Raw genomic sequence first — 25060 nt, forward strand, 5'->3', positions numbered from 1 at the left:
AGCCGGCTATGAGAGGTACTTGCAAACTTGTATGTAGTTTGACATTCATATACGCATTGGATAGGTATCATCCAAGTGAAAATATACTCAGCTTCAAAAGAAACTCGAAATATTTTGGTAGGTGTCATTAACGTAAGGTGATATATATTTGCCCCAGTATATGTATATGTCTAGGTCATGTCCACACGCAGCGTGAGATAATAAATAAATAAATAAATAAATAAATAAATAAATAAATAAATAATGCAGCAACGATTGTCGTTCTCAGATGAGATGATCAGACAAATCTGATAATTCACGTACGATGATCGAACAGGTTTTAATTTATGGGTGAAAACTGGTTCTCAAGCAGGCATCTTACAGCTGGTGCACTGTTCTGGTTTTGAGTACGTTTAGTAATAATGACTGTTGCCCAAATGCAGGTATCAATCTATTCGTAAGAAGTTTGTGACTTTTCTTCGATCTTGCGCCGTCGTCGTCGCTCTCAGACTCCAGTTTCTTGGCCTGTTGGTTGTTAAGCGAAACGTATACGATATTGTATCTATTGGTATAACAAAGACACGTAGAACATATTTACAATTTCTACAAGTGATTTATTGTCCAACGACCCTTTAGTTAAGATTGGTCAGTTTTATTGTGCTGTGAAAACTTAATTTAAAAAAATTCCATTCATTCCGAAAAAGTTAAGTCAAATGCGATAATGTTCTAAAATCTTAAAACTTTTCCTCAACAAATAGCTATTGAAAATATAGTACACGATATCTAAGAATACCTCATACGGGAATAACTATCAAGTGCTGCACGAACCTTTCCTGTTCTACGAAAAATAACCAAACAATCAACCCAAAACAAATGCGTGAATTATAATTAAAATCATGCGTTTTTCTAAAGACTCCAACTTTATATGATACACAAAAAACGTTTGATCACACCTGATCCATGTAGATGGGTACTGCCGTGATGGTTCCTTTACGAGTAAAAATGCGAAGAATACATCCAACAGTAAATGTATTCACAAGTGTCCCAGTCTGTTAAACTTGTATAATACGGATGTTGAAAATATATAACCTTTTCCAGCAATATTACAGTCGACAAATTTGGTTATTAACTGAATGTATACTTACAATAATACTGCACCACTCCAGGGATCTAAAGTTAGCTAGTATAAGTTCACCGAAAGACTTGGCTAGAAAAATTGTGTTGAAACCTTGCGTGAGTGTGGATTGAGATAGTTTATTACCCTATTTCCAATGACCTCATGACAACAGTGGTTGTCAATTGAAGTTTTCTTAAATGCGCTAAACCACAAATAATTTTCCTGTAATTAATCTAAGGAGTATATATTCACGAGTCTCGCATTTAAGACTTGTTTTTCTTGCTTCGCACTGATATGTATTAAGACGCAGTTCTGTGTCAAAGATTTGTATTTCACGCCACGTACAAAACAGGCCCCAAACACCCAGCATACTGAATTAATCATAACTCTAATTACTCGACACTTATACATATCATATTTCAATAAGTCCTTAAATTAACAAATTGAAAGAGGTTAATTTTTTTACGAAACTATTACATGCAACCAAAATTGTTCTGTATGACACTTGCACCATTACCTTTAATTGCTGATTACACAGCCTGAGAAAAACCTTCACAACAATGGTCGCCCAAAATCAAACAAGTATGCACTTAAATCTAACAGATATATGAACGGAGACGGAAATACAGTTAGTACGTAACCTCGGTTTGTTACAGTCTCGATCTATCAAAAGCCTTTGCAATTAACAAAAGAAAGTAACAATATTCTCCTGTATACTTGCACGAAAACCCGCCTTGAAATGGATTTGTACCATCCTATACGGATTTACACCGTTGATAAAAGTGAATATATCAAATTAAATTTAGCTTAAATACAATCCTCATTCGGTCAAGTTAATATGTTAGGCGTTGGCGAGGAGTCGACTTTGTGTTTGGCGAAGAAGAAAAAACCACACATTATATTTGTAATTCACGCACCTAACTTCCGCGTTCTAACACTGATTTACTTCTTTTGACGTTATGTACTTTTTCCCTACAGGAGGAAGCGTTATTGCCTCTCCAGCCAGTCCCGGCCGCGGCAATGAAAGTCTCTCGTCAGAAGATTCGATGTCAGAAAAAACAGGTACGAAACTATAGATCACAAAACGAGTTTTTCTTCTATCTGTTTAAGGATAGACTATAATCACTTATGTTATATTAACTCTGGTTTTCCCCCACTGAATTTTCCTCGTTGTTTAATTAGTTTGTCTATTGCTGCACAGTAAATACTTTTTTTGCAACCAAGAATCTCTGGTGAATCATCGCTATTTTCGAAAAATGCTTCAAACACTTATGATAACACAAATATTAAAATTTTATATCGTGATTTAAATGAAAATAAAATGGATATAAAAATATTTAATTTCGTAATATACATCTTAGTAAGCTCTATGACATTTTATAGATTTTGGGACTGTAAATTACATGGCACTGGAATGATATTTACATATATTTTTTTATTGACGAACAGAGGCGCACTTAGATAATTGATGCGGTAAGCAATATAATTGAAACAATTCTCAAGTCCATCAATAAAGGACATATTGACGAGTATCGATAGACACGCATGTATTTACTGAATGACTATGTTGGAACATGCGGATAAAATAGAGTACTTCAAAACTCCTCCATGGAACAAAGTGCAAATACTTAATGATATGTATCTTCAGCAATAATCAAACGCGCCCAGACATGCTAATGGAGACCTTCCACCCTAACATGAGGCAGAAATTAAGTATTTACACACATGGGGAAAATCGCACATCAAGACACGTTAACGAGATACATATGATCAAATGTGTTAGGACAACGATGTAGAAAAGTTAGCATTGCAATTTTGAAAATTGGAATTAAGTAACTGTTATCAGTAGATACCTATCAGGAAATGATATATGATATCTGAACACGCACGTATTACATTACCGCAAACTATTTAGAAACGGGCATGGATAAGTAACGAATAGTACAAAAGACGGCTAGTCTTGAAGTTATTAATGACTTTCGTGAGATCACAAAAAGAAAATGGGAAATGCAGGAAGAGAAACAGGGAGTCAAAGATTTAGTTTGAAATAACAACATGTATAAGATTTACACGCACTTTTCCCATTTAGAACATTAAAAGCAGTGGAAGAAGTGCACGTGGGTATTCACATGTCAAAGTTTTTACAAGAGAAGACACTGAAAAAGGAATATATTATCATAAGGAATATATCATCATAAATATTAAGTTCTTTGCTTTCATTATTTCAAGGGCAATAAACACAGATTTTGAAAAGGACAAATGCTTTTCTCAAATTATAAAAAAAAAAATACTCTTAACATTATTCATTAATTGAAAGTAAGGACATCGCGAAAAACAGGAAAAAGCAACACAAACTGAAAATTGCCTTGTTGTGGACGATGATACACTTCGGACACTCATTTTAACGGACAAATCAGACCTCTACTGTCCTACGAGAAAATCTTACAGCGACCGCTTAGGGCTCACGTTCTGGTGACCGTTGAATTAGCCAACGAAAATGCAACATTAAAAACTGAAAGTGAATCATATCGTTCAGCATACATTGATGCTCTTCAACCACATTGCTCAGTCTGCGAAATGCGAAGATCTAAGACTTATCTGATTGGCTGATAAAATTAGCGATTATGGTAATAACATAGGTTACAACAACAACATGACCCCTAAGCGGTTGTTGTTGTTGTTGTAGGGTTTAACGCCATTTTTCAGCACAAGATAGGCCATATATGGCGGCCAGTATAACTGGTGGAGGAAGAACCCTGGAAAACCCAGGAAAGAACCACCGACCCACGAGAAGCTACTGGCAGGCTTTCCCACGTACCCACGTTAGCCGAGCCTTGGACTCGAACATACGCAGACAGAGGTGAGATGGCAGTGATCCGGAACGGTGAGCGCTTTAGACCACTCGGCCACTCGGGGCCCCGACCCCTAAGCGGTCGCTATCAGATCTTTACGTAGACAGTGGAGATCCGATATGAAGCAGATTGCCAATTGCCAATTACGACAAACAGCTGCACTCAGTGAACCGTTAGTTGTAAACCGAATGTTTAATTTCTACTGCATCGTTTGCCAATATTTGCATTAAAAAAGTATGCTCCACACACAAAGATAGAGACTGTATTATCTGCCACTAATATGACGTATTTCTTAACCAAAGAACTCGCCACTCTCATCACAGCTCATTCTTTTCAGAGTATATATCTGCCGTAAGACTATTTTAAATTCTGGGTCCTCTAAACCCTAGTCCATCATCGCCGTGCATTAGGATATGAGCACATGGACTGGGACCCGCCTTTAATCACAGATTAAAATCCAAATAAAGAAATAATGAATAAATAAAACATACTATATACTTTATTAAAACATCAGCAGTATGCTATAATGTTTGTCGCGTGTTACTTTTTAATGTCGTCAGCCCTCGGCTCCAACACTAATAAAAGAATGCCTGACTTTTTCCTCGTACGTTTTGGGTAAAATCTTCACATTCTGCAGCAAAGTCGTTGTTAAAATGAGATCGCAGAAAATGCAGTTAAAATCGCGTGTGTTGTAGTTATCAAAGCGTACGGTTTTCTCCAGGTGTCATTTTACTAACAAATTTGGGGCCCCGAGTAGCCGAGTAGTCTAAAGCGCTCACTGTTACGGATCACTGCCATCTCACCTCTTTCTGCGTGGGTACGTGAAGCTTGCGAATAGCTTTCTCGTGGATCAGTGGTTCTTTCCATGGTTTTCCCGGGTTCTTCTTTCACCATTAATACTGGCCGCCCCGTCTAGCCTATCTTGTGCAAGAAAATGGCGTTAAATCCTAAAACAACAACAACAACAACAACAACAAACACCTTACAAATTTACTGCGTTTTGGCAGTGGTTCTCTTGTTCTAAAGGGGAAATAAGTAGAAATGATGATGCATGGAATATGCAGTATACAATGCAATGAACAATGATCCTGTGGAAATTTTCGAAACTGAACTGACTAATGTTAAAACTATGGTCAATATCTTCATTGATAAATCTTAAGGTGAAAAGACTTCAAAATTAGGAGAATTAATGGAAATAATTACGAAAATACTTTGCATTCAAACGCAGAAGCGTGATTTCTACGCATTTTCTAACTTAAACAAACTAAGTCGAGAAAATAATACATCAGATCTCTATTTTTAGTCAAATGTATCGATACTAACTTTTCGGAAATAAGCCGCAGTTAATTGAAATGGTGCAAGGGAGGACCCAGCCTCCTTAGAGTATAAGCTAGTATCTCCAAACATAATATTTCGCCATGTATTTGATATTCCCTCCTCTTATTTCTCCATTAGAAATCTATCAGCTACTGGTACATTGAAGATATCTGTTTGCCGGTCAAATCTCTGTACCCTTTTATAGGGACTACTTATTTTAATTCCTCTTCTCCTCCGTCTGTCTGTCCTCTGACTGTGTGTCTCTGCCCCCCCCCCCCGCTCTTTTTTGTTTTCAACCGATGATTGCCTAAATCATATGTTTATATCCTTTTCCTTTTATACATAACGTCATACAAAAAGCATGAAAACTGTAATTTTAAAGACTGTCCCCATAATTGACCTTTAAACTAACCGACACTCTTTCATTACGGACAGAATGAGTCAGTCCATCGGTGTAAGCTTAATACGGGGTTTGCTGTATTTCACCTTCTTGCGTGTACAAACAAGCTTGCACCGCTGGCACCAAATTAATTCTAGCAATTAAAAACAAAATTGTTTATGGGTCTTCCTATGCTTCAAACATTCTTGCAGATAACTCTTCAGTTGCACGAGGTAGTGCCCACCATGAGAACGAACTGGATGATCGGTTCTACAGATTTCCAAAATTTGGTAAATTGACAAACCTAGTGCAAGAGAGGCCCACAGGAGCCAACATGATAGAACTATCCTCACCGTGTCCTAGAGATTCAGGTAACTATCGAAATGTCTGCAACTATAAAAAAGGTATATCATAGTAAAAACAATTGCAAGTTAGCCTGTAAGACCCACCCACATATAGTTGCCACACGTGCTAAGATTATGTTTATGACACGTGTAGAAATACATACATACATACATACATACATACATACATACATTTAATGCATATAATCAAGAGCTCATTTGAACAAACTTGATTTTGCATATTTTTCGAGTCTGAAGGTAACAAACTTTTATCTGTAACGTATAACATACACTATGAATGACAACATCTGTTTAACATATTTTGAAAATATTTATATGTATAGCATATGTTGTTGTTGGATATGTTTGTATATGTTAGCCGCAGCGTATGTTCTAGATTATGTGTCAATTTTGCAATGTAGCTTTGCAAGTGGTCAAGTTTGCTTCACAGGGATGCCATGAATGTTGTATCTGTCGATCATTTGTTAGACACTGACGTTTAAGGCAAAAGCATCACTTACTGCGCCGCTCGAATGATGTGGTCTTTAACATCATCGATATTTACTTAGGTGTGTGGGGCCCCGGGTGGCTGAGTGGTCTAAAGCGCTCACCGTTACAGATCAAGGCCATATCACTTCTGTCGTCGTTGGTTAGAGTCTCGAGCTCGGCCAGTGTGGGTACGTGAGATAGCTTACCAGTAGCTTCAAGTGGGTCGGTTGTTCTTCCCGGGTTCTTCCCTGGCCGCCATGTTTAGCCTATCATTTGCTGAAAAATGCCTTTAAATTCCATAACAACAACAACCGTTACTTGGATATATCGTTGAATGGTCTCCTGTCGTACTTTTACATGAAGTTACGACTGGTGTCATTCGTCAACCCTGATATTTCCTAACGCAAAATGGCCACGGAAATGGCATATAATGTATACAGAATGACGGATGTGCGGTTGACTTTGGAATTTCTTTGTACTGATATAAATGAAATAAATTTATTGAAGGAAATGATAAGTGAGATCTAATGCTGCATCGTTTTGTGTTTTAACTATTTTACTGAAGAAATGTTATATAGGGGGCATGCAGCTCTGGAACAGTTGATACATGAATTGGCGTTCAGCTATTACTTATTGCAACACACAAAATGTTTTCCTGAACAATAATTGTCTTATGCGTCTACCACCACCCCTACCAAATATGTAAACAAGAAGCAGACGTTGATTTTTATGTGGGAACAATGTACGCAATTATGTGGACACAAATAGATGAAGGAAAAAGGAACTGATGCTTTATGCATATTTTTTGCTGTATATGTACATTGAAGATTATGTTCCAGGGCTGTTTTGATACAGTTAATTAGTTAGATGCACAAATCAATGTTCGAAAATTTCGTAAAAAATCATACAAATTATAATGATTGGTATATATGATGAATTGAACGCTTCAAGTACTGGGCAAAACCGGCTCAGTTAGATGCGAAAGTCAATTTTGGAATTAAAAAGAAAATTATTTGTTTTTTTTTTAATTTTCTTTTAATCCGGAGGGGAGGGAAAAGTGCTAGGGTCGGCATCAAAAAACAGGTACGGTCGTCAGACTGGAAACGTTTTGTTTTGGGCCCAAAATAATATAATGTACGAGTCGGACTTGTAATACTTAATGATGGTACTGCCCGCTTTCACAAATTGTTTAGTGGCCGAGTGGTTTAAAGCGCTCTCCGTTACGGTTCACTGCCATCTCACCTCTGTCTGCGTGAGTTCGAGTCTAGGATTCGGCCAATGTGGGTAGGTGAGAAAGCTTGCCAGTAGCTTCTCGTCGTTCGGTGGTTCTTCCCGGGGTTTTCCCGCAATCTTCCTCCACCTTGCATAGCCTATCGTGTGCTGAAAAATGGCATTAAACCCTACAACAACAACAACAACAAGCTGTTTAAGGCATGCATATATAAAATGACATATAACCATACTTTTACTGATTACAGCTGGGCATGTCTGGACTGAAAAACAAACCATAATAATCTCAAAGAAAAGAATAGTCATATTGAGGTTTCTTTCCAAAATAACATGATGTCCTCTCGCAAACATTAATGGTCAATAGTACGAAATATCAACCAATAAGTATGCGTTATTTAAATGCCATTGGCCATGAATTTGTTCCGTTGACATACATTGAATTTGTTGTAATGCGACGGTAGTCGATGTATGCCAAAGTATGTTTAAGTATTTTCATGTGGAGGATATGTTTCTTGAACGAAACAAAACGTTGGTTTCAGTTCCAATAGGCATAATGTATTTTTATTCGTTTCGTTAAAGAATAACATTTCAACTTAACCCGATTTCGGCATTCCCGGCTTTCATCGCTTTCCAGCCAACTGAAATGTAGGCCAACGAAACTTAAAAACATGTCCATTTCTTTTGTGAGAATTTGAATTCATTAGAAAAAAGACATCAGGGTAAGTAAGGTCTGACAAAAACATTATAACTTTACTTTGTAGAAAAGCGTCGTTATTGGTTGCCAGATGTGTGTGATATTCTTGAAAATTTACCTTTAGTTACTCTATTAGTCGACATAAAAACACGCTACACAGCGCCGTTAGTTAGGCTGTAAGATCCACCGCCACCCAGAACAAAAATATCGGGTGATGTGTCTTACGTTGTAGGACTAGAGCGAGGTACGTCATTCGTTTCCATGGAAGGACGTTGTTTCAGTTATTGTAAATCATGTATACATGCTGCAGCCTTAATTAAAAGTTTCTTACTTTCTCGCTATTTTCTTGCATTCGAATTCCGATTTTTCAGACTGTCGTCTTCTTTGGGAATTTATTTACCAGCTTCTGCAGAACACCAAGTACAGTTCGTACGTCTGTTGGGACAGTAGGGAAGAGTTTGTCTTCAGGATCGTGAATCCGACTGGTTTGGCCGAGCTATGGGGACAGCAGAAAAATCGCACCAATATGACGTATGAGAAACTGTCCCGTGCGCTGCGTTACTATTACCGAATGAACATCATCAAGAAAGTTCCTGGCAAACGTCTAACTTACAGGTATGACATAGGTGTGTTGTGTGATTTGGATTTTTCACGTAGCTTTAACAATTTTTCAGTCATATCGCTACGATGTCTGCAGTGTGGCAGTTTATATTGATGTCTAGCACTGGGGCATCATGCCGCAGACATGTAGCATGATGTCCCACCCGGTCACATTATCCTGACATCATTTTTATAAGTCTTTGGTATGACTCGGCTGGGGATCGAACCCACGACCTTCCGCATCCGAGCCGGACGCTCTAACCATTAGGCCACCGAAGCGGTCGGTATGACATAAGCAACATTATCTTGTGCAATATGAATATTTCAAAGATTGAGTTTAGGTAAAATCGGATTAAAATATCTACAGGAATCAGTAACATGACCTAACATAATGCGGATCGCCTTCCTGATCGTTATGATCCTAGTTTTTACACTAGTTCACGAGTATGTTTTAAGAAAATGTAGAAAATGGTACAATGTTTTATGCCAAACATTCTGTAACACAAGAGACACTGCATTTTCACCATTAAAATCAAAGAGTAGAAAGTTATACATTTTTATAAAATTTATTACTTTGAACAAAATTTAAGGTTAATACATACAAAAGGTTCCATAAATTTCAGATTTCTTCAGCCTCCATCCAATATTCAGAAAGGACAACGTGGTGCTAAACCTCACAGTAAACTTCAAGTCCCGGATGTTGCTTATGAAGGTCAAAATTGCTCTCCTATGTCAACCTCCCAGGAGGATGTGCCCAGCATAGATTTTGTCAAGGAAGAACATTCAGTCAACAGTGACGATGATCTCACAGATTTCACCGCTATGAATGATAGTGAGTCATCACCTCCATTGATGGACGACATAAAATCCTTACATGTTAAGAAAGAAGAGTCTGGTACTCAACCTATCTCATCTCAGGATTTTAAGTTCACACCCCAGTCATTCACAGCGGGTGTCATGAGGACAAACGTTTCTGGAAGTCGTATGGACCAACACTCAGTGCCTCTTGGTCATAGGAATTCGCAGGTGATATTCCTAGGTCAGGACGTCCGGCCTCTGTCAAACACACAAACTTTCATGCGTATAAAAAAGGACATGGACTACGAACATGGTGTTTCTACAAGGGACCAGGACAATCATTCAATAATTAGCAGAGAGAAGGCTAAAAGTCCTCACATTCCTTCCCACTATAGTGATGTATTCCCTCAAAATGTCTTTGCACATTCTAAAACGAAGATGCAAAATTTCCCGCCCTTTTACAGATCGAACTCTTTTGGATGTCTTTCAGAGGTGGACAGTGTTATGAACTTGAACCATAGGAAATCTCTCAGTCCACCAAGTGATGTACAAAGCGAACCAGAAGACCTTTCAATAAAGAAAATGACCACTTGTGGCGATGTACGAATAAGAAATAATCATGAATCCTTTATAAGTGGTAAGAAAAAAACGGAAATTAAATGCGAATCTTCATATAGCTGACGCAGCATAATTGACCCACAAGACACGTTGGAGATCATGATTCCTTATGCGCATAATATGCCTGACAAAAGCCAATATTTTTAAAGCCGTGGGTTTAGGAATCTGTCTCACTCGAAGTATGAAATTCATTTTCTGAAGCCATGGTCTATTTACTAGTGAAGGCTTTTGAATTTTTGTTAAATATAAAAATATGTAACGAATCACCAAAATGGTGGAAACGATGTTCATATAAAGGCAGACTTGTGATATCGCTAAATATAGTAATCAGTGTGATTAGTTGGGAATCTGATGAATATGCAAATAATGGAGACTGTGCACTATAAGTTATTTTTAGTAATGCTTTTTATATAGTATTTTCATTTATTTTTTTTAACTTTATGGGCGTCACGTAATTTAAGGGCCCAAAGCAAAATTGTGGAACACATTTTGCATTTGAGTTACATCATTTGTTTAGTATGTATGTATCGGGCACTGAGGATACGCTAATAATTTATAATCGAAGATACGACATTGAACCAATCATCCGTCTTTTTTAGGATACACAACTCGGCATCAACACCGTTAGGCCCAATTATATTTCTCACGAATTGCTGAGAATCTACTGCTTTAACGCTTTTACGAAATTCACTGTCCTATTGGCCTCAACATTTTGCGGTCAGGTATATATATTATTCGGTATTGTTTTATTATCATCTGATCGTAAATGCCAAATTATGCTTGTCTATTTTTCGTTGGTCATCTCGAACTTACAAATGCCAAAGTATAATTGTCTGTTTTTGTTTGGTCATCAGGAGCTTACAAATGTATTATGCTTGTCTATGTTGTTCATCCCAAGCTTACAAATGCAAAAGAATGCGTACAATATATATATATATATATATATATATATATATATATATATATATATATATATATATATATATATATATATATATATATATATATATATATATATATGTGTGTGTGTGTGTATGTGTGTGTGTGTGTGTTTATTTTAATGCTTTCTCGCTAGAGATGCATAATTTTCTGACCTAATGTGCGAGGGAAGTAATGATTTTTTTCATAAACATATACCGTCCAATACAAAAAAATACAAATAACGCATGACTTCCAGTATGATACAAAATACATATAACACATGACGTTCAGTATGATACAAAATACGATACAAATGCCCCAAGACACTATAAAAGTGTTAAATGAAAGCATTTAAAAAAATAGTTATTATGTTTTCAGGGAAAATAGTTTAGTCTTGTTTCATTTTTAAATCAAATGCAGTCAGTGGCGAATCGATCTATTGATAACGTCTGCATCTGTTGTATTTTATATAGATGATATTTGCTTAAGACGAGCAAATAACGGATATGTTTCATCGAGTGGTAAAAATACTTAAGTTTTTATTCAAGAGATTAAATGTATTCGTTATTCACTAGTAGGAAACAAATTTTATTTTATTTTACACTCCGTATTGGCTTTGCAAGATGTTTTGTACAACAGGTTAGATTAGATTTCTTATGGATCTTGCGCAGTGTCAGCGGTTTACCGTTTATCTTCTGATGTATTTTGTTATTATTCACACAGAAAATATAAACACTCACATAATTCTCCTTCCCAATTCAAAAGTAAAATAGCACATTATGAAAAAATACATTATAATTCGCGCCTTCTTGGATTTGAAATTGTGTCGTCATTGACAGGTGGCGGCCATATTTACCACTTGGCCACAAAAGCATCTAAGAATAACTTCAAAATTTCACGGTTATCTTGTTATCTACGCGGCAGGTAAATTATTTATCGTATTTACCTCCAGTGAATTATCACAGTTATTTTCCTTGGAAAATCCAGTCATTCACGGCCTAGCATAAAATATGACCGAAATATTACACCGTACAGATTTATCAGGCAGATTTCAGTTTGTTTACAAATCAATCTTTGTCTCCAAATTAATTATATATTACTTAATTGTATCATCCTGCAAATGCTTTCAAACGCATTTCTTTTTTAAATATTGTAATTTCAACCCAAATGCAGTAAACATTAATCGTTTGATTTTCTACACTGACACAAGAAGGAAAAAGAAACGTCTGTCTTATTATTCCATTATTCTGATGGGCTTTGTCTGACCAAATATAGATAATATTTTATTTGTGCGAAATTGTGTTCATATATAAAAAGAAAAATAATATATATTGTATGATTAACATACAAGTATTTGCGTATTTGCTTAGAAAAAGAGTTGGGTTTTTTTCCTATACATTAATCGTATTCATGTTTGTGTTGTAAGATTATATAAATGTGTTTTGTTACTAAACTTGTCCAAAGAAAAGGTTTGGTTATTTTGACTCATGTTTAGCTTTAAGATCTACTTTTATTAATTTTTATTTTAAGAATTCATTGATGATTTTAAAAAATCATATAAGATAAATGTGGCACATGTCTCTTTCGAATTTTAAATCAAACTTTTGTTGTTAGCCGAGCAAATCTAGCTTTTTAATATTCAACATTTTTTCTTACTTTAAATTTGTATTTTTCATCCAGTTTATTATATACGCATTTTGAATTAAATTTAAAGGGTTTTGCAATTTTATTGTACCTTACCACAGAGTAGTCATTATAAAAAAAAAACTGCGATATTCTTTAGATGTAATATAAATCTTTTCAAAGAAACTTAACGAAAATCTATATCTTTTAATTCCGAAACAGGTGCGAGTTTTATTTTACAATAGCTTATTGTGCTGTGCATCATGATTAAGCACTAGTACCTTATATTTTGGGATGAATGATTGATACTTGTCTTTGATCTTTATTCGAAAGTGTTTGACTGTGGTTTGTATGATTTTCTCTTTATCACATGTTACAAAATAATTGAAAATTAAAATGCTGTATCGATAGGAATGACAATGATTTCATGTGTTCATTTAATGAATGACATGATAATAAGTCTCCTTGTAACACTTACGGAATAATATGCCTGTCTGTCTGTCTGTCTGTCTGTCTCTCTCTCTCTCTCTGTCTCTCTCTCTCTCTCTCTCTCTCTCTCTCTCTCTCTCTCTCTCTCTCTATATATATATATATATATATATATATATATATATATATATATAGAACATATGAACATATTAATAAAATTGTATATGTTTGCTCAATATCTTACGTAGCAACAAGGGAGATATTTATTGATGATTTTGTGTAAACTTCGCAGCGACCAGGTTGCCCAGTGGTACAAATTTATTAGCAGCAGAGATATGGTTAAAATATCAAGTTAACGAGTTTGATAAAAGTTAATGAGACCATTGTCGATAGCAATGGGTCCCGAGTACAAGTTGAAATTTAGGTCAAATTAAGTAAATTAATTTTACAGTAGTAAATAAATAGATAGAATATACAAATATAATAAGAATAATTTGATGCAAGGTTATTAACCAACTGATCGCGCGTTTAATAATCTTTTCAGCTAAAATAATGCCAATTAAAACACACGAGTTCGTTTTGTGGATTTTAACGGCACTTTTAATGCATTTTGCTGTCAATACCTTGCCGAGGAAATGGGAGTTAAGTTCCTTTTCCTATGACACACCACAGCAGTGGATCCAGGTTGGCCTGGACGGGTATTGAACCGTCAACCCATAGATTACGAGCCTGGCGTTCTTCTAGTTCTACATGTAAGACCTCGACGCTGATATTTATGTTTTGGGCGTCTAGGTCTTACTGCCCAAATAACGGTGCAGTACAGCGTGTTTCCATATCGTTTAACATCGGAACGACAAGTCAAATTTTCAGGAATATCTCACACACTTGGCAGACCATATCGGCGCTCTTCTACAATTAAAGTTATCTGTTTGATTCAGGCCTTACTTTTTCCTACTAAATTCAAATTCCCACACAGCATATGGACAGGTTTTCAAGTTCCGTTGGCCTACATTTCACTTGGCTGGAATGAGATGGAAGCCGGGAATACCAAAATCGGTTAAAAAGATGATAAGAATTTTGAACGAAACGAAGCACCTAAACACTTTCTTTGTATGCCTTTGCCAAAATCGTGTACACGTTTTGAATCTCGTAATAAGACCGCTTTAGCCTGCTCTGACGGTGTAAATGAAGTTACCTTTCCTTCTTAAAAAAGGAGACCTAGAAAAGTATCTATATTTTTTATTCGATTCGTTAAATAAGTATACTTCTACTTAACCCGATTTCGGCATTCCTGGTTTAAAACCACATTCCAGCCAACTGTTATGTAGGCCAACGAAACTTGAAAACGGGTCCATTTCTTTTGCGAGAATATGAATTTGCTAGAAAAAAGACACCAGAGTAAGTAAAGTCTGGCTAGAGCATTACAACAGTAACTTGTAGGAAAGCATCATTATTGGCTGCTAGTTGTGTGAGATATTCCAGAAAATTTTACTTTCGTTGCGGTGTTAGTCTTACATGTAGGACTAACGTTCTACCGATTGAATTTACGCGGCTTCCAAAACGCAAAACGAGTTATGCGCTGACTACACGGACAAAAAAAAAACAAAAAAAAAAACACTCAGCTAATGGATTCATGATATCTGTCCGTCATTTAGTTCGTCTGGCATCAATATTGTGACAAATGATAGTGTTAATTACAGTTTTACAGCCAATTTTTCCAGTTGATATAACCACTAATTTCAGTTCAGGCTTTGTTTAGCTCAGTTTCTAAAGAGACCAGTGATAGCTACATCAATAGGACAGAATTACGTCGAGATAAAGTATATTTGATGCTTCAGAGATTGGCGTTTAGTTTTGCGTTTAGCTTAGTTTGTTAGGCGCTGTTGCTACGAGTTTTGCATCTGTATTCGCATATACTTCATTTTAAATACTACATAATCTAGACAAATTGTATGCTTTGCAAATCCCGCCACATTGTATTGTCTTTTTTTCTGGTTTCGGTGCTAAATGAATTTCATTAACCAATTTGCAGCTTTGTAAAATACTTACCTTTTTGATCCAAATAATTATCTGTGTAAAAATGGTGAAATCAATAAATATGTTTGACAGAAACACATGGAAAGACAAATTGCACAACATATCAAGCGTTATTGGTTCGAAAACATGAATATCTGCCTCCGAACTTATTTGTTCACAAAAGTACATAAAAAAAATGATGAAATGGTTGATTTTGTCGTACAGATTTTTCTAAAATTTTTGTCTTCTCCTTTATGACTTTATTTGGTTGTTGCATGCGTTACTTCTTGTATTTTTTTTAAATCAAATGTATTGACAAGAGTTAGCTTCAATGTATAAATATGAGGGTAATTCTCAGACATGGCTTTTGATTAACAGTAAAAGTACCGTTCATACATATCAATGTCTGACTCTTACACAGATATTTCGTTTACGTTGTTTCTTCTAATGACAGTTACATCGAAATATTCACTCGAACTTATGTATGAAAACTGTTATACACACACACACACACACACACACACACACACACACACACACACACATATATATATATATATATATATATATATATATATATATATATATATATATATATATATATATATATATATATATGTGTGTGTGTGTGTGTGTATATATATATGTGTATATATATATGCATATGTATGTATGTATGAATATATATATATATATATATATATATATATATATATATATATATATATATATATAAACTTATAAGAAGGCAAGCATGTGTATGAAAGTAATATATATATATATATATATATATATATATATATATATATATATATATATATATATATATATATATATATATATATGCGTTCATACGAGTCGAGTTAATTTAATAATTGCTGTTTTAAAGTAAAGGGAGTTCACCGACATCTTAATATATACATTCAAGAAAATGGAAATCTGGTGAAACTGCTGCGTGTATTTTGTAAATTGTGTAATATTGTAGAGGTGTATGAAATTGGGGTCTAGAAATAATCGACTGCTTAATGTTAAGTCAACTGAACTATCAACACAATAAATAAGCAAACATGTAAAATATAAAACATCACCAGCTTATACTTTTGCTTGCATTTTCTTAGCTGTATTCTACTAGCAAGAACGATTTGCTACAGAAATATTTAAGCAAGATAGAGCTAGCTTGTATCCACTATTCATACAGGAAACAGACAGTGATGACACATGAGCAGTTGATTCCTTAACGCTCTTCGTCGAGTTTTGAATGTAACACCGATGTAGCAAGAGTAAAATTGAGGCTTGACAACCAGTATAACAAAATGTTATCGCAGCAAAATATCGCTATTTTCTCTGTTTTTCAAACATTTTTTGTGCAAAATGTATATGATGTCTCACTTAGTACGTGCTCCAAGGAGCTGAGAGGCTACATTATTGTCAGAACTGGTTGTTATTCATGTCAAATTAATTGCACAATTTACATGAATGCTTCATGAATATATTCTGCCAAAAGATTGTGCGAGCTCACGATGACATTTGCTTTTTAGCAAACTGACAAGTTGTTAGGATTCCAAATTTAAAAATGTTTTAAACTTTAAATCTTTTTGAAAGTGCTATGCTATTACAAATTATAGCCTTTATGTATGAATACTTCTAAATAGCTGAAATCTTTAGTTTGTTTACATACAGTGTATGTAAACGATACCATGTACCACTAGCATCCATTTTGTCAGAGTATAACATATGTCAAGGACGAAATGTTAAAATGGCTTGCATATACATGAATGCCGTTGCTAATTTCATATATTTTTACATATGGAAAATCAAAGAATGTTAGTTTTGATTTTTTCACCACGGAAAAAACTTTGATTAAAGAATTAGTTTGTTACTATTTTAATCATGTTATTTGTACTTTCATCCTGTCACTATTAAAAATATGAAGCATCTGCCCACATCAAAGCAGACAAAATTAATCCGACCGATATGAGCTTCACAAGCTGTAACACGTGTTGTGTTGTTATTTGCATGAGTGTTGGTCAGTCGGGCCATACTTCAGGCTTTTGATTTGTCTCGTTAGTTTAGGTTCCCATTTTAATGAATGAAGTTCAACTTAACAGTTGATATTCCAGTTTAAATGACAATATAGCTTTTCCAGCTTACGAGTGGTGATTCCAGTCTCACGGAAAATATAGATCCCGACTCACCAGTTGCGATTCCAGTCTAAAAGACAATATAGATTCCCCAACTGAACAGTGAAGATTCAAGTCTAAAAGACTATAGATTCCCCAGCTCAACAGTGAAGATTCCAATCTAAAAGACTATAGATTTCCCGACTCACCAGTGGAGAGTCCAGTCTAAAAGACAACATAGATTCACCAGCTCATCAGAAGAGATTCCAGTCTGAAACATTGTACAGGTTCCACAGCAGCACGGTTACTTCTTTGCTGATAACAGACTCGTTAAAGCACAATGTTTAACGCGTGATATCATTGATGATAGACAAGATCAGTTCGTCTTCCAGATTAAAATTCTTAGTTCAGGGCGCCTGCAGAATTAATTTTTTTTGGGTGGGATGGTGGTGGTGGGTGAGATGTAGTGGTCAGCTATTATGTTTTACGGATGTAGGCCAATCATGTTTGGAGATGAAATCCCAGGGGAAGGTTACTTGCCCCCATCATCGCCCCTATGCATCGGCGTCTACGTTTCAGTTGTATAGTTTTTAAAGGTTGCTCGTAATAACCGCTCCGGTGGCCTAGTCGTTAGAGCGTCCGCCTCGGATGCAGGAGGTCGTGGGTTCGATCCCCGGCCGAGTCATACCAAAGACTTACAAAAATGGTACTAACAGCTGCCTCGCTTGGCGCTCAGCATTAAGAGGTTAGCGTTAGGACTGGTCGGCCTGGTATCAGGATAATGTGACTGGGCGGGACATGTCTGCGGCATGATGCTACAGTGCTAGACATCACTATAAACTGTCACACTGCAGACATCGTAGCGATATGACTAAAAAATTGTTAAAGCTACGTTAAAAATCCAAACCACAAAACACACACACACATACGTAATAATCGAGAAAAGACAACTACAGAGAAGAAGTCAGAGTAGGCAATATTTTCATTTTAAATAGAAACCATGTTCGGATGTAAATTTGACTTGAAAGTTTTGTCTTACTACTTTATGTCATATAAGTACTGGAAAAACCCTTAATAACAGTGTTCAGTACTTAATGTTTGTGAGACATTTCTCCTTCTCAATGTACACCGCCGACATTTCCGAGAACTGTTAAATTTGAGGACCAAACATGGGGAGAGTCTTACTTCTTGAAACCCAAGTTGAGGAAGGTTATCTTCATTACAAATTAAAAAAAACATCCATCAAATTCGAAATAAGTAAATATGTCAGGTACAGATTGCTGGTCTACCTGGTAGATACGTTTCTTGATCTACTTTTTTAAGAAGGAAAGGTAACTTCGTTTACATCGTCAGAGCAGGCTAAAGCGGTCTTATTATGGAAGTCAAAACGTGTACACAATTTTGGCAAAGGCATACAAAACTCCTTTAGATTGTTTTATCAAACTTAGTATTATCAATATGTATATAGGAAATGTCAACCCACAAGGGAGACATCAAAGCGAACGAACGCGTCTTTCGATAATGAAAGCGGGTACCAGTATTGAGTAATGATAGCATTCAGTATCCTAGCATAAATTGAAGAAAAAAAAATACCAAATTACTTCCTAGTTTTCAAAAAAACATAGTGGTCTTTATGGGAACTAATCCAAGCCAAATATTCTGCTGCAGGAGATCATAATATGTTACGTAGAACCCGATACCGAAAGCTATATTCGTCAAAAGCCTGGCTTTTTTATATCGTGGACAATACCATTCAAAGTGTCGGCTTGTAAGCAGGGCCGATGAGAGCGACCACGGGATTGGGGTAAGAAACACCCGTAGCCTCTCCTCGTTCTTGTTTAAACAAAAAAATTTCTTTTATAAAATTAAAAAGTGTTGTTCGGCCAGGGCCTGGTTGCCCCCTCCCCCATCTTGTCGTCCCAGCTTGTAAGAAACCCCGGTGAATATGCCTCACTCAGAACGACCAGTGGTAGCATAACACTGATAAAATGGCGATTACATTTGTTTCAATTTTCCGTTATAAGGGTGTGTATTTTGCACAGAATAAAATCGTAGAACAGAATTATCAACGATTTTTCCTGGAGCGTTAGAATTTTGTATCAGGCTGGTAAAATAGTACTTAACAGGGTATTGTCTTGAAAGCTTCCTTATCTTTCAGTTACTATAGTCAAGGAAATTCTTAAAATTATTCCTGGCTAATAGACAACCGTAATTAGAGGAGGGTGTTACGCATCATCGTAGTTGACGAGCATAAAAGAAGCACGCGGCAGACGTCTCAATATATATATATATATATATATATATATATATATATATATATATATATATATATATATATATATATATATATATAATGTCACAAGGAAGAACGACTTTGCCGCCAGATCACATTCTTTTGTTTTTTGTTCGGATTAGTGTTAAGAGATACAGGGTATGATATAATTAGCGTGCTCGTGGACTAATGAGTGGAGATCATGTACTGAAGTGTAGACGACCCAGGGGTCAACACAGACTTTCGGCAGCGATATATTCTGAAAGTGTTCCGTGAGAAGCGTGAGCCAGCGTCACACATACACGGAGTGGTATAGTGTAAAAAACCTCATGCCTTAGTTGGCTAGGAAAATAGTACGAGTATATATGTATGTGGTAGCGTTAGACGGCTTTCCGTAGAATAGTGGCTCCATACTGTTCAGGTTACATTCCTTTTTACGGGGGTCGAAGCCTAAACAGTCGACAATAGAGTGTATTCCACTGTCAGGGCATGTGCTCTAGTCGAGGTTAATCCTTCCGGAAGTATGCACTAGTCAGGTATTTGCCAAGTATGACGATATTTGAAGACAGTCTGAAACTGCATATCCGATTTGGCTGGATTATCTGTCCTTTCATTACTCTATATACTAGTGTAATTAAGCAACCTTTCCTGTTTTGCACGAGCACTTCATATTTTTGTAATATCTGGAATATTAGCGGTTTTCTTTGGAACTGTACTTCCTGTTTATGGTATTAAATCTAGCATCAGGGTCACAACGCACAATTCGTTATTCACGTCGTTTACTGAATATAGCTTTCCCCGCAGGCTGCAGAATTTGCTGCTTAACAATCATACACTAAAACTGAACGTCCTCCAGTTGCGTACAAATGGGGGATGGGGCGGTTGCCCTGGGTGCTAGATTATTGGGGCGCCAAAACAGCTGATGAAAATTAAATTGCAGGAAAATCGTTGGCGGGCCATCATCGTCGTCCCAGGCGCCATTTACCCTTCGCGCACCACTGCCGTCCTCAAGCCTTAAATTTGGCGATCATATAGAAATTCTGTGGTAATGAGTACCAGTTTTATTGTATTATATTCATTGTACAAGTATGATTAAAAATGCATAATCTTTTAGTATATCGCCACTGACAAAGATTAAGTATTTTCTTGTCTAGAAATCTGAGAGAAACAATTCAATATTCATTAAGATGTGTTGATGTTCAAGGGACAACACGAACACTTTATTACTGATGCTGTGTGTGTGGTGTGTGTGATTTGGATTTTTAACGTAGCTTTAACAATTTTTCAGTCATATTGTTATGATGTCTGCAGGGTGACAGTTTATAGTGATGTCTAGCACTGGGGCATCATACATGTAACATGATGTCCCACCCAGTGATATTATCCCGACACCAGGCCGACCAGTCCAAACATTAACTTCTTAATGCTGAGCGCCAAGCGAGGCAGCTATTAGTACCATTTTTATAAGTCTTTGGCATGACTCGGCAAGGTATCGAACCCACGACCTCCCGCATCCGAGGCAGACGCTCTAACCACTAGGCCACTGGAGCAGTGATTACTGATGCTTATTGTGCTTCTAAATTAAAAAGAAAATATGCATCCCTTTTATACTGCCTTACCAAACGCAGGCAATGGATGAAATGGTTTATCCAATATGTCTACATTTGGTTTATTGTTAATATTCACGTTTAAGACCAAGAAGGCAATCAGTATTTATACTTCGTACTTGATTGACTCCAAAATCATTTAGTTCCTACATAACTGCATCATGATGCAAATGCCTTCAATATGGTATTCAACGTTGTGACATCAAATCAAAATACCAATAATAAACCAAGCTACTGACGGGATACGACCTCTGCGAAATAAATTGGGTCCAACTGCAAACAATATAGAGTCTAAGACGCTGATATGCAGTCGCATAATGTACCAGCAGATCAAGGGCCGTGTTGTTCTACTGATTACTCCTAACAAACTGCATAGACTCAGCTCTGCTCGTGCATTTACATAGGCATATTGGGGTCTGTGCAATTTATTATTTATTTGGACTTATAAGCAAGGAAGCCGGCGCTTTTACAAAAGAAAGTATAACAAAGTCCTGCCATTTTTAAAAAGATTTTTCCAATAAAGATTTAGCTACCGATACATTATAATGAATGATTTTTAAGAAGCATAACGAGCATGCGTATATTCATTTTAGTTTTCTCTTGAAATTAAATTTTTGCACTTATATTGGTTTATGAGTATATCGTTCAATCTGTTACGAGAACAATTCTAATGAAGGATTTACTTTAAGTTTAATTACTGTTGAGCCGTGTATATAATGAGGAAGTACACTTCGAAGTTTTGTTCTCCCCTTTACGAGAGCTTTATTAGTTTATTTTGGATTTTAAGGATGGACAAGTGTTTTCAGCAATTTTTTTTTATTGAATTCAAATTAAAAAATATTGAGTGATGGACCATTTATATTTTGTTTCAACATTCCGCATGGGGATAAGAGAACATTAAAAATGAGTTGATCATTGTGAACTTCAAAAATATACGGTTTATAAAAAAAAAACACGTTGTTGAGAAATAAAAAATTTAAATACTAATTTACCAACTAATATAAAACTTACTGGACCATTCAGTCGAGTGTTTCACAAAAATTAAAAAATTATTAGACCAGTCGGTCGAGTATTTCACAAAAATTAAAAAATTACTAGACCAGTATGTAAGTTAATTATCAATGAAGTAAACCGACTCAAGTGGTATTATATAACAACACTAGAATAAAGAAAGTAAATACTTGCTGGCACGTTTAGACTAGGGAAAAGAATGTTACAAAAGTCCATATTCGCTGGTGCGGTAGCACTAGGGCTCAACAAATACCGGTGCAGACCTGTCCTCTAATTGAAAATCTTAATGAAGTTAGTGGAGATGATAAAATACCGAAATTGTGGCACTTAAAACTTCCTAAACCCGATTAATTTCAGTGGAACGAAGAGAACGCCAAATGCCAGGTTACATGTAATGAGCATGTAATATTTTATATTTTTACAGTGCATTAATAACTTCCTGCTTTGGTCTAGGCGTAAAGCTATGGATTACATATCCAAAGGTTTGTAGTTCGGCTTTTGTCTCAGGTGAACATTTTTCTATACAATTGTAAGCCATTTCGCTACGGTCACTATATTATAACCACTATATAATAATGGTAGTTCAAATATACTCGGCTGCCAAAAAATAAATTTGAAAAAATAAAAGACTAAATCAGTTAAAAACAAATAGAAGAGGATCTCGCACAAACGAAAAAGGACATGGAGGAGGAAATGGGTAACATATTTGAAGGAGAACTAAATGTACAGTGAACAAAATAGCTTAAAGAAGAAAATGTCTTGTCTAGGAGGAGGTTACTTTCTTAAGAAAAAATCTTCATCGATTGGTCCCTGTATTCCCCAAATAATGAATTTCTTATGCCATTTGCTTTTATTGTTGCTATCATGACTCACATCTCTTCGTGCGAAGCCCTTACGAGAAACGGAGTCTCTCTGACTTCCTATGACGTTTCATGCACACGCATTGTATTTTGAGCTCGACTGTATTAGCCTATTTTTATTATTTCATGAGCCAGTCTTTTTTTTTTTTTTAATTGTACCAGTGTCACTTGACTTTTATGCATGAAATCCTCGCAACACTGGGTCCTTTCTGGCTTTTGTGGTTGTTGTTTTAGGGTTTAACGCCATTTTTCAGCACACGATAGGCTATACATGGCGGCCAGTATTAATGGTGGAGGAAGAACCCGGGAAAACCCCGGAAAGAACCACCGACTCACGAGAAGCTACTGGCAAACTTTCTCACATACCCACATTAGCCGGGGTCCTTTCTGGAGTGAATCTGACTCCCTAATTTGCTTCATGCATTCACATAATATTGTTGCCTTGTGTTTTGTGTTAACATTTGAGACCGTTTCCTAATCACGGAGATTATATTGTTACTTTTAATGTGGAGTGTATTTGATCTGAATTTATTCTATTGGGATATCTACAGACAAGGCGGCTATCAGTTATACAAAATGTCACCCATGGCACAATCTGAACTGATGACCTTTCACTGTTCTATTTAATCAGTAAAAGGCTAAGCAACTGTGATGAGCATATTCGCTTAATTTGTTTATGTTTATTGATGAATTGTTTTCAGTGCTACAAGTGCAGTCCTTTCTTTTATTAGGATTTCAATTAGATGGCATATTTGCACTAGAGACTATTGATTTTCCATACCTAATACTAATATACCAGCCAATAATAGTATTTAACCTAAACTGAAAATAAAATGGTAACTGGGTATAGCCTCCTGGCTTATGTGTAGGATGGCAATGTAAAACCTAAACTGAAAATAAAAAATGTTAACTGAGTAAAGTCTCCTGGCTTGTGTATAGGATGACAATGTAAAACCTAAACTGAAAATAAAAAATGTTAACTGAGTAAAGTCTCCTGGCTTATGTGTAGGATGACAATGTAAAACCTAAACTGAAAATAAAATGTTAACCAAGTAAAGTCTCCTGGCTTATGTGTAGGGTGATAAAGTAAAACCTAAACAAACAAAAAAATGTTAACTGAGTAAAGTCTCCTGGCTTATGTGTAGGATGACAATGTAAAACCTACACTGAAAATAAAATGTTAACTGAGTAAAGTCTCCTGGCTTATGTGTAGGACGACAATGTAAAACCTAAACAAACAAAAAAATGTTAACTGAGTAGTCTCCTGGCTTATGTGTAGGATGACAATGTAAAACCTAAACAAACAAAAAAAATGTTAACTGAGTAAAGTCTCCTGGCTTATGTGTAGGATGACAATGTAAAACCTAAACAAACAAAAAAATGTTAACTGAGTAAAGTCTCCTGGCTTATGTGTAGGATGACAATGTAAAACCTAAACAAACAAAAAAAATGTTAACTGAGTAAAGTCTCCTGGCTTATGTGTAGGATGACAATGTAAAACCTAAACAAACAAAAAAAATGTTAACTGAGTAAAGTCTCCTGGCTTATGTGTAGGATGACAATGTAAAACCTAAACAAACAAAAAAAATGTTAACTGAGTAAAGTCTCCTGGCTTATGTGTAGGACGACAATGTAAAACCTAAACAAACAAAAAAAATGTTAACTGAGTAAAGTCTCCTGGCTTATGTGTAGGATGACAATGTAAAACCTAAACAAACAAAAAAATGTTAACTGAGTAAAGTCTCCTGGCTTATGTGTAGGATGACAATGTAAAACCTAAACTG

At 35.9% G+C, this 25060-nt stretch overlaps 1 protein-coding gene across 6 annotated transcripts in view; it reads left to right on the forward strand.

Annotated features, from left to right (window-relative positions):
* Positions 1-13381, forward strand: part of LOC149785713 (transcription factor ETV6-like) — a 119939-nt gene extending 106558 nt beyond the window's left edge. For all 6 annotated transcript variants that reach the window (XM_089979581.1, XM_089979582.1, XM_089979578.1 and 3 more), the window contains 4 exons: positions 2075-2158; positions 5857-6015; positions 8773-9016; positions 9625-13381. In XM_089979581.1, coding sequence (XP_089835707.1) covers positions 2075-2158; positions 5857-6015; positions 8773-9016; positions 9625-10480 — 1343 coding nt within the window. In that variant the 3' untranslated portion in view covers positions 10481-13381. The remainder of the gene's footprint in view (positions 1-2074; positions 2159-5856; positions 6016-8772; positions 9017-9624) is intronic.
* The last annotated feature ends 11679 nt before the right edge of the window (positions 13382-25060 follow it).

The sequence above is a fragment of the Sinohyriopsis cumingii genome, chromosome 13, assembly GCF_028554795.1.
Source record: "Sinohyriopsis cumingii isolate HCF-2022 chromosome 13, ASM2855479v2, whole genome shotgun sequence".
Taxonomy (NCBI): Eukaryota; Metazoa; Mollusca; class Bivalvia; order Unionida; family Unionidae; genus Sinohyriopsis; species Sinohyriopsis cumingii.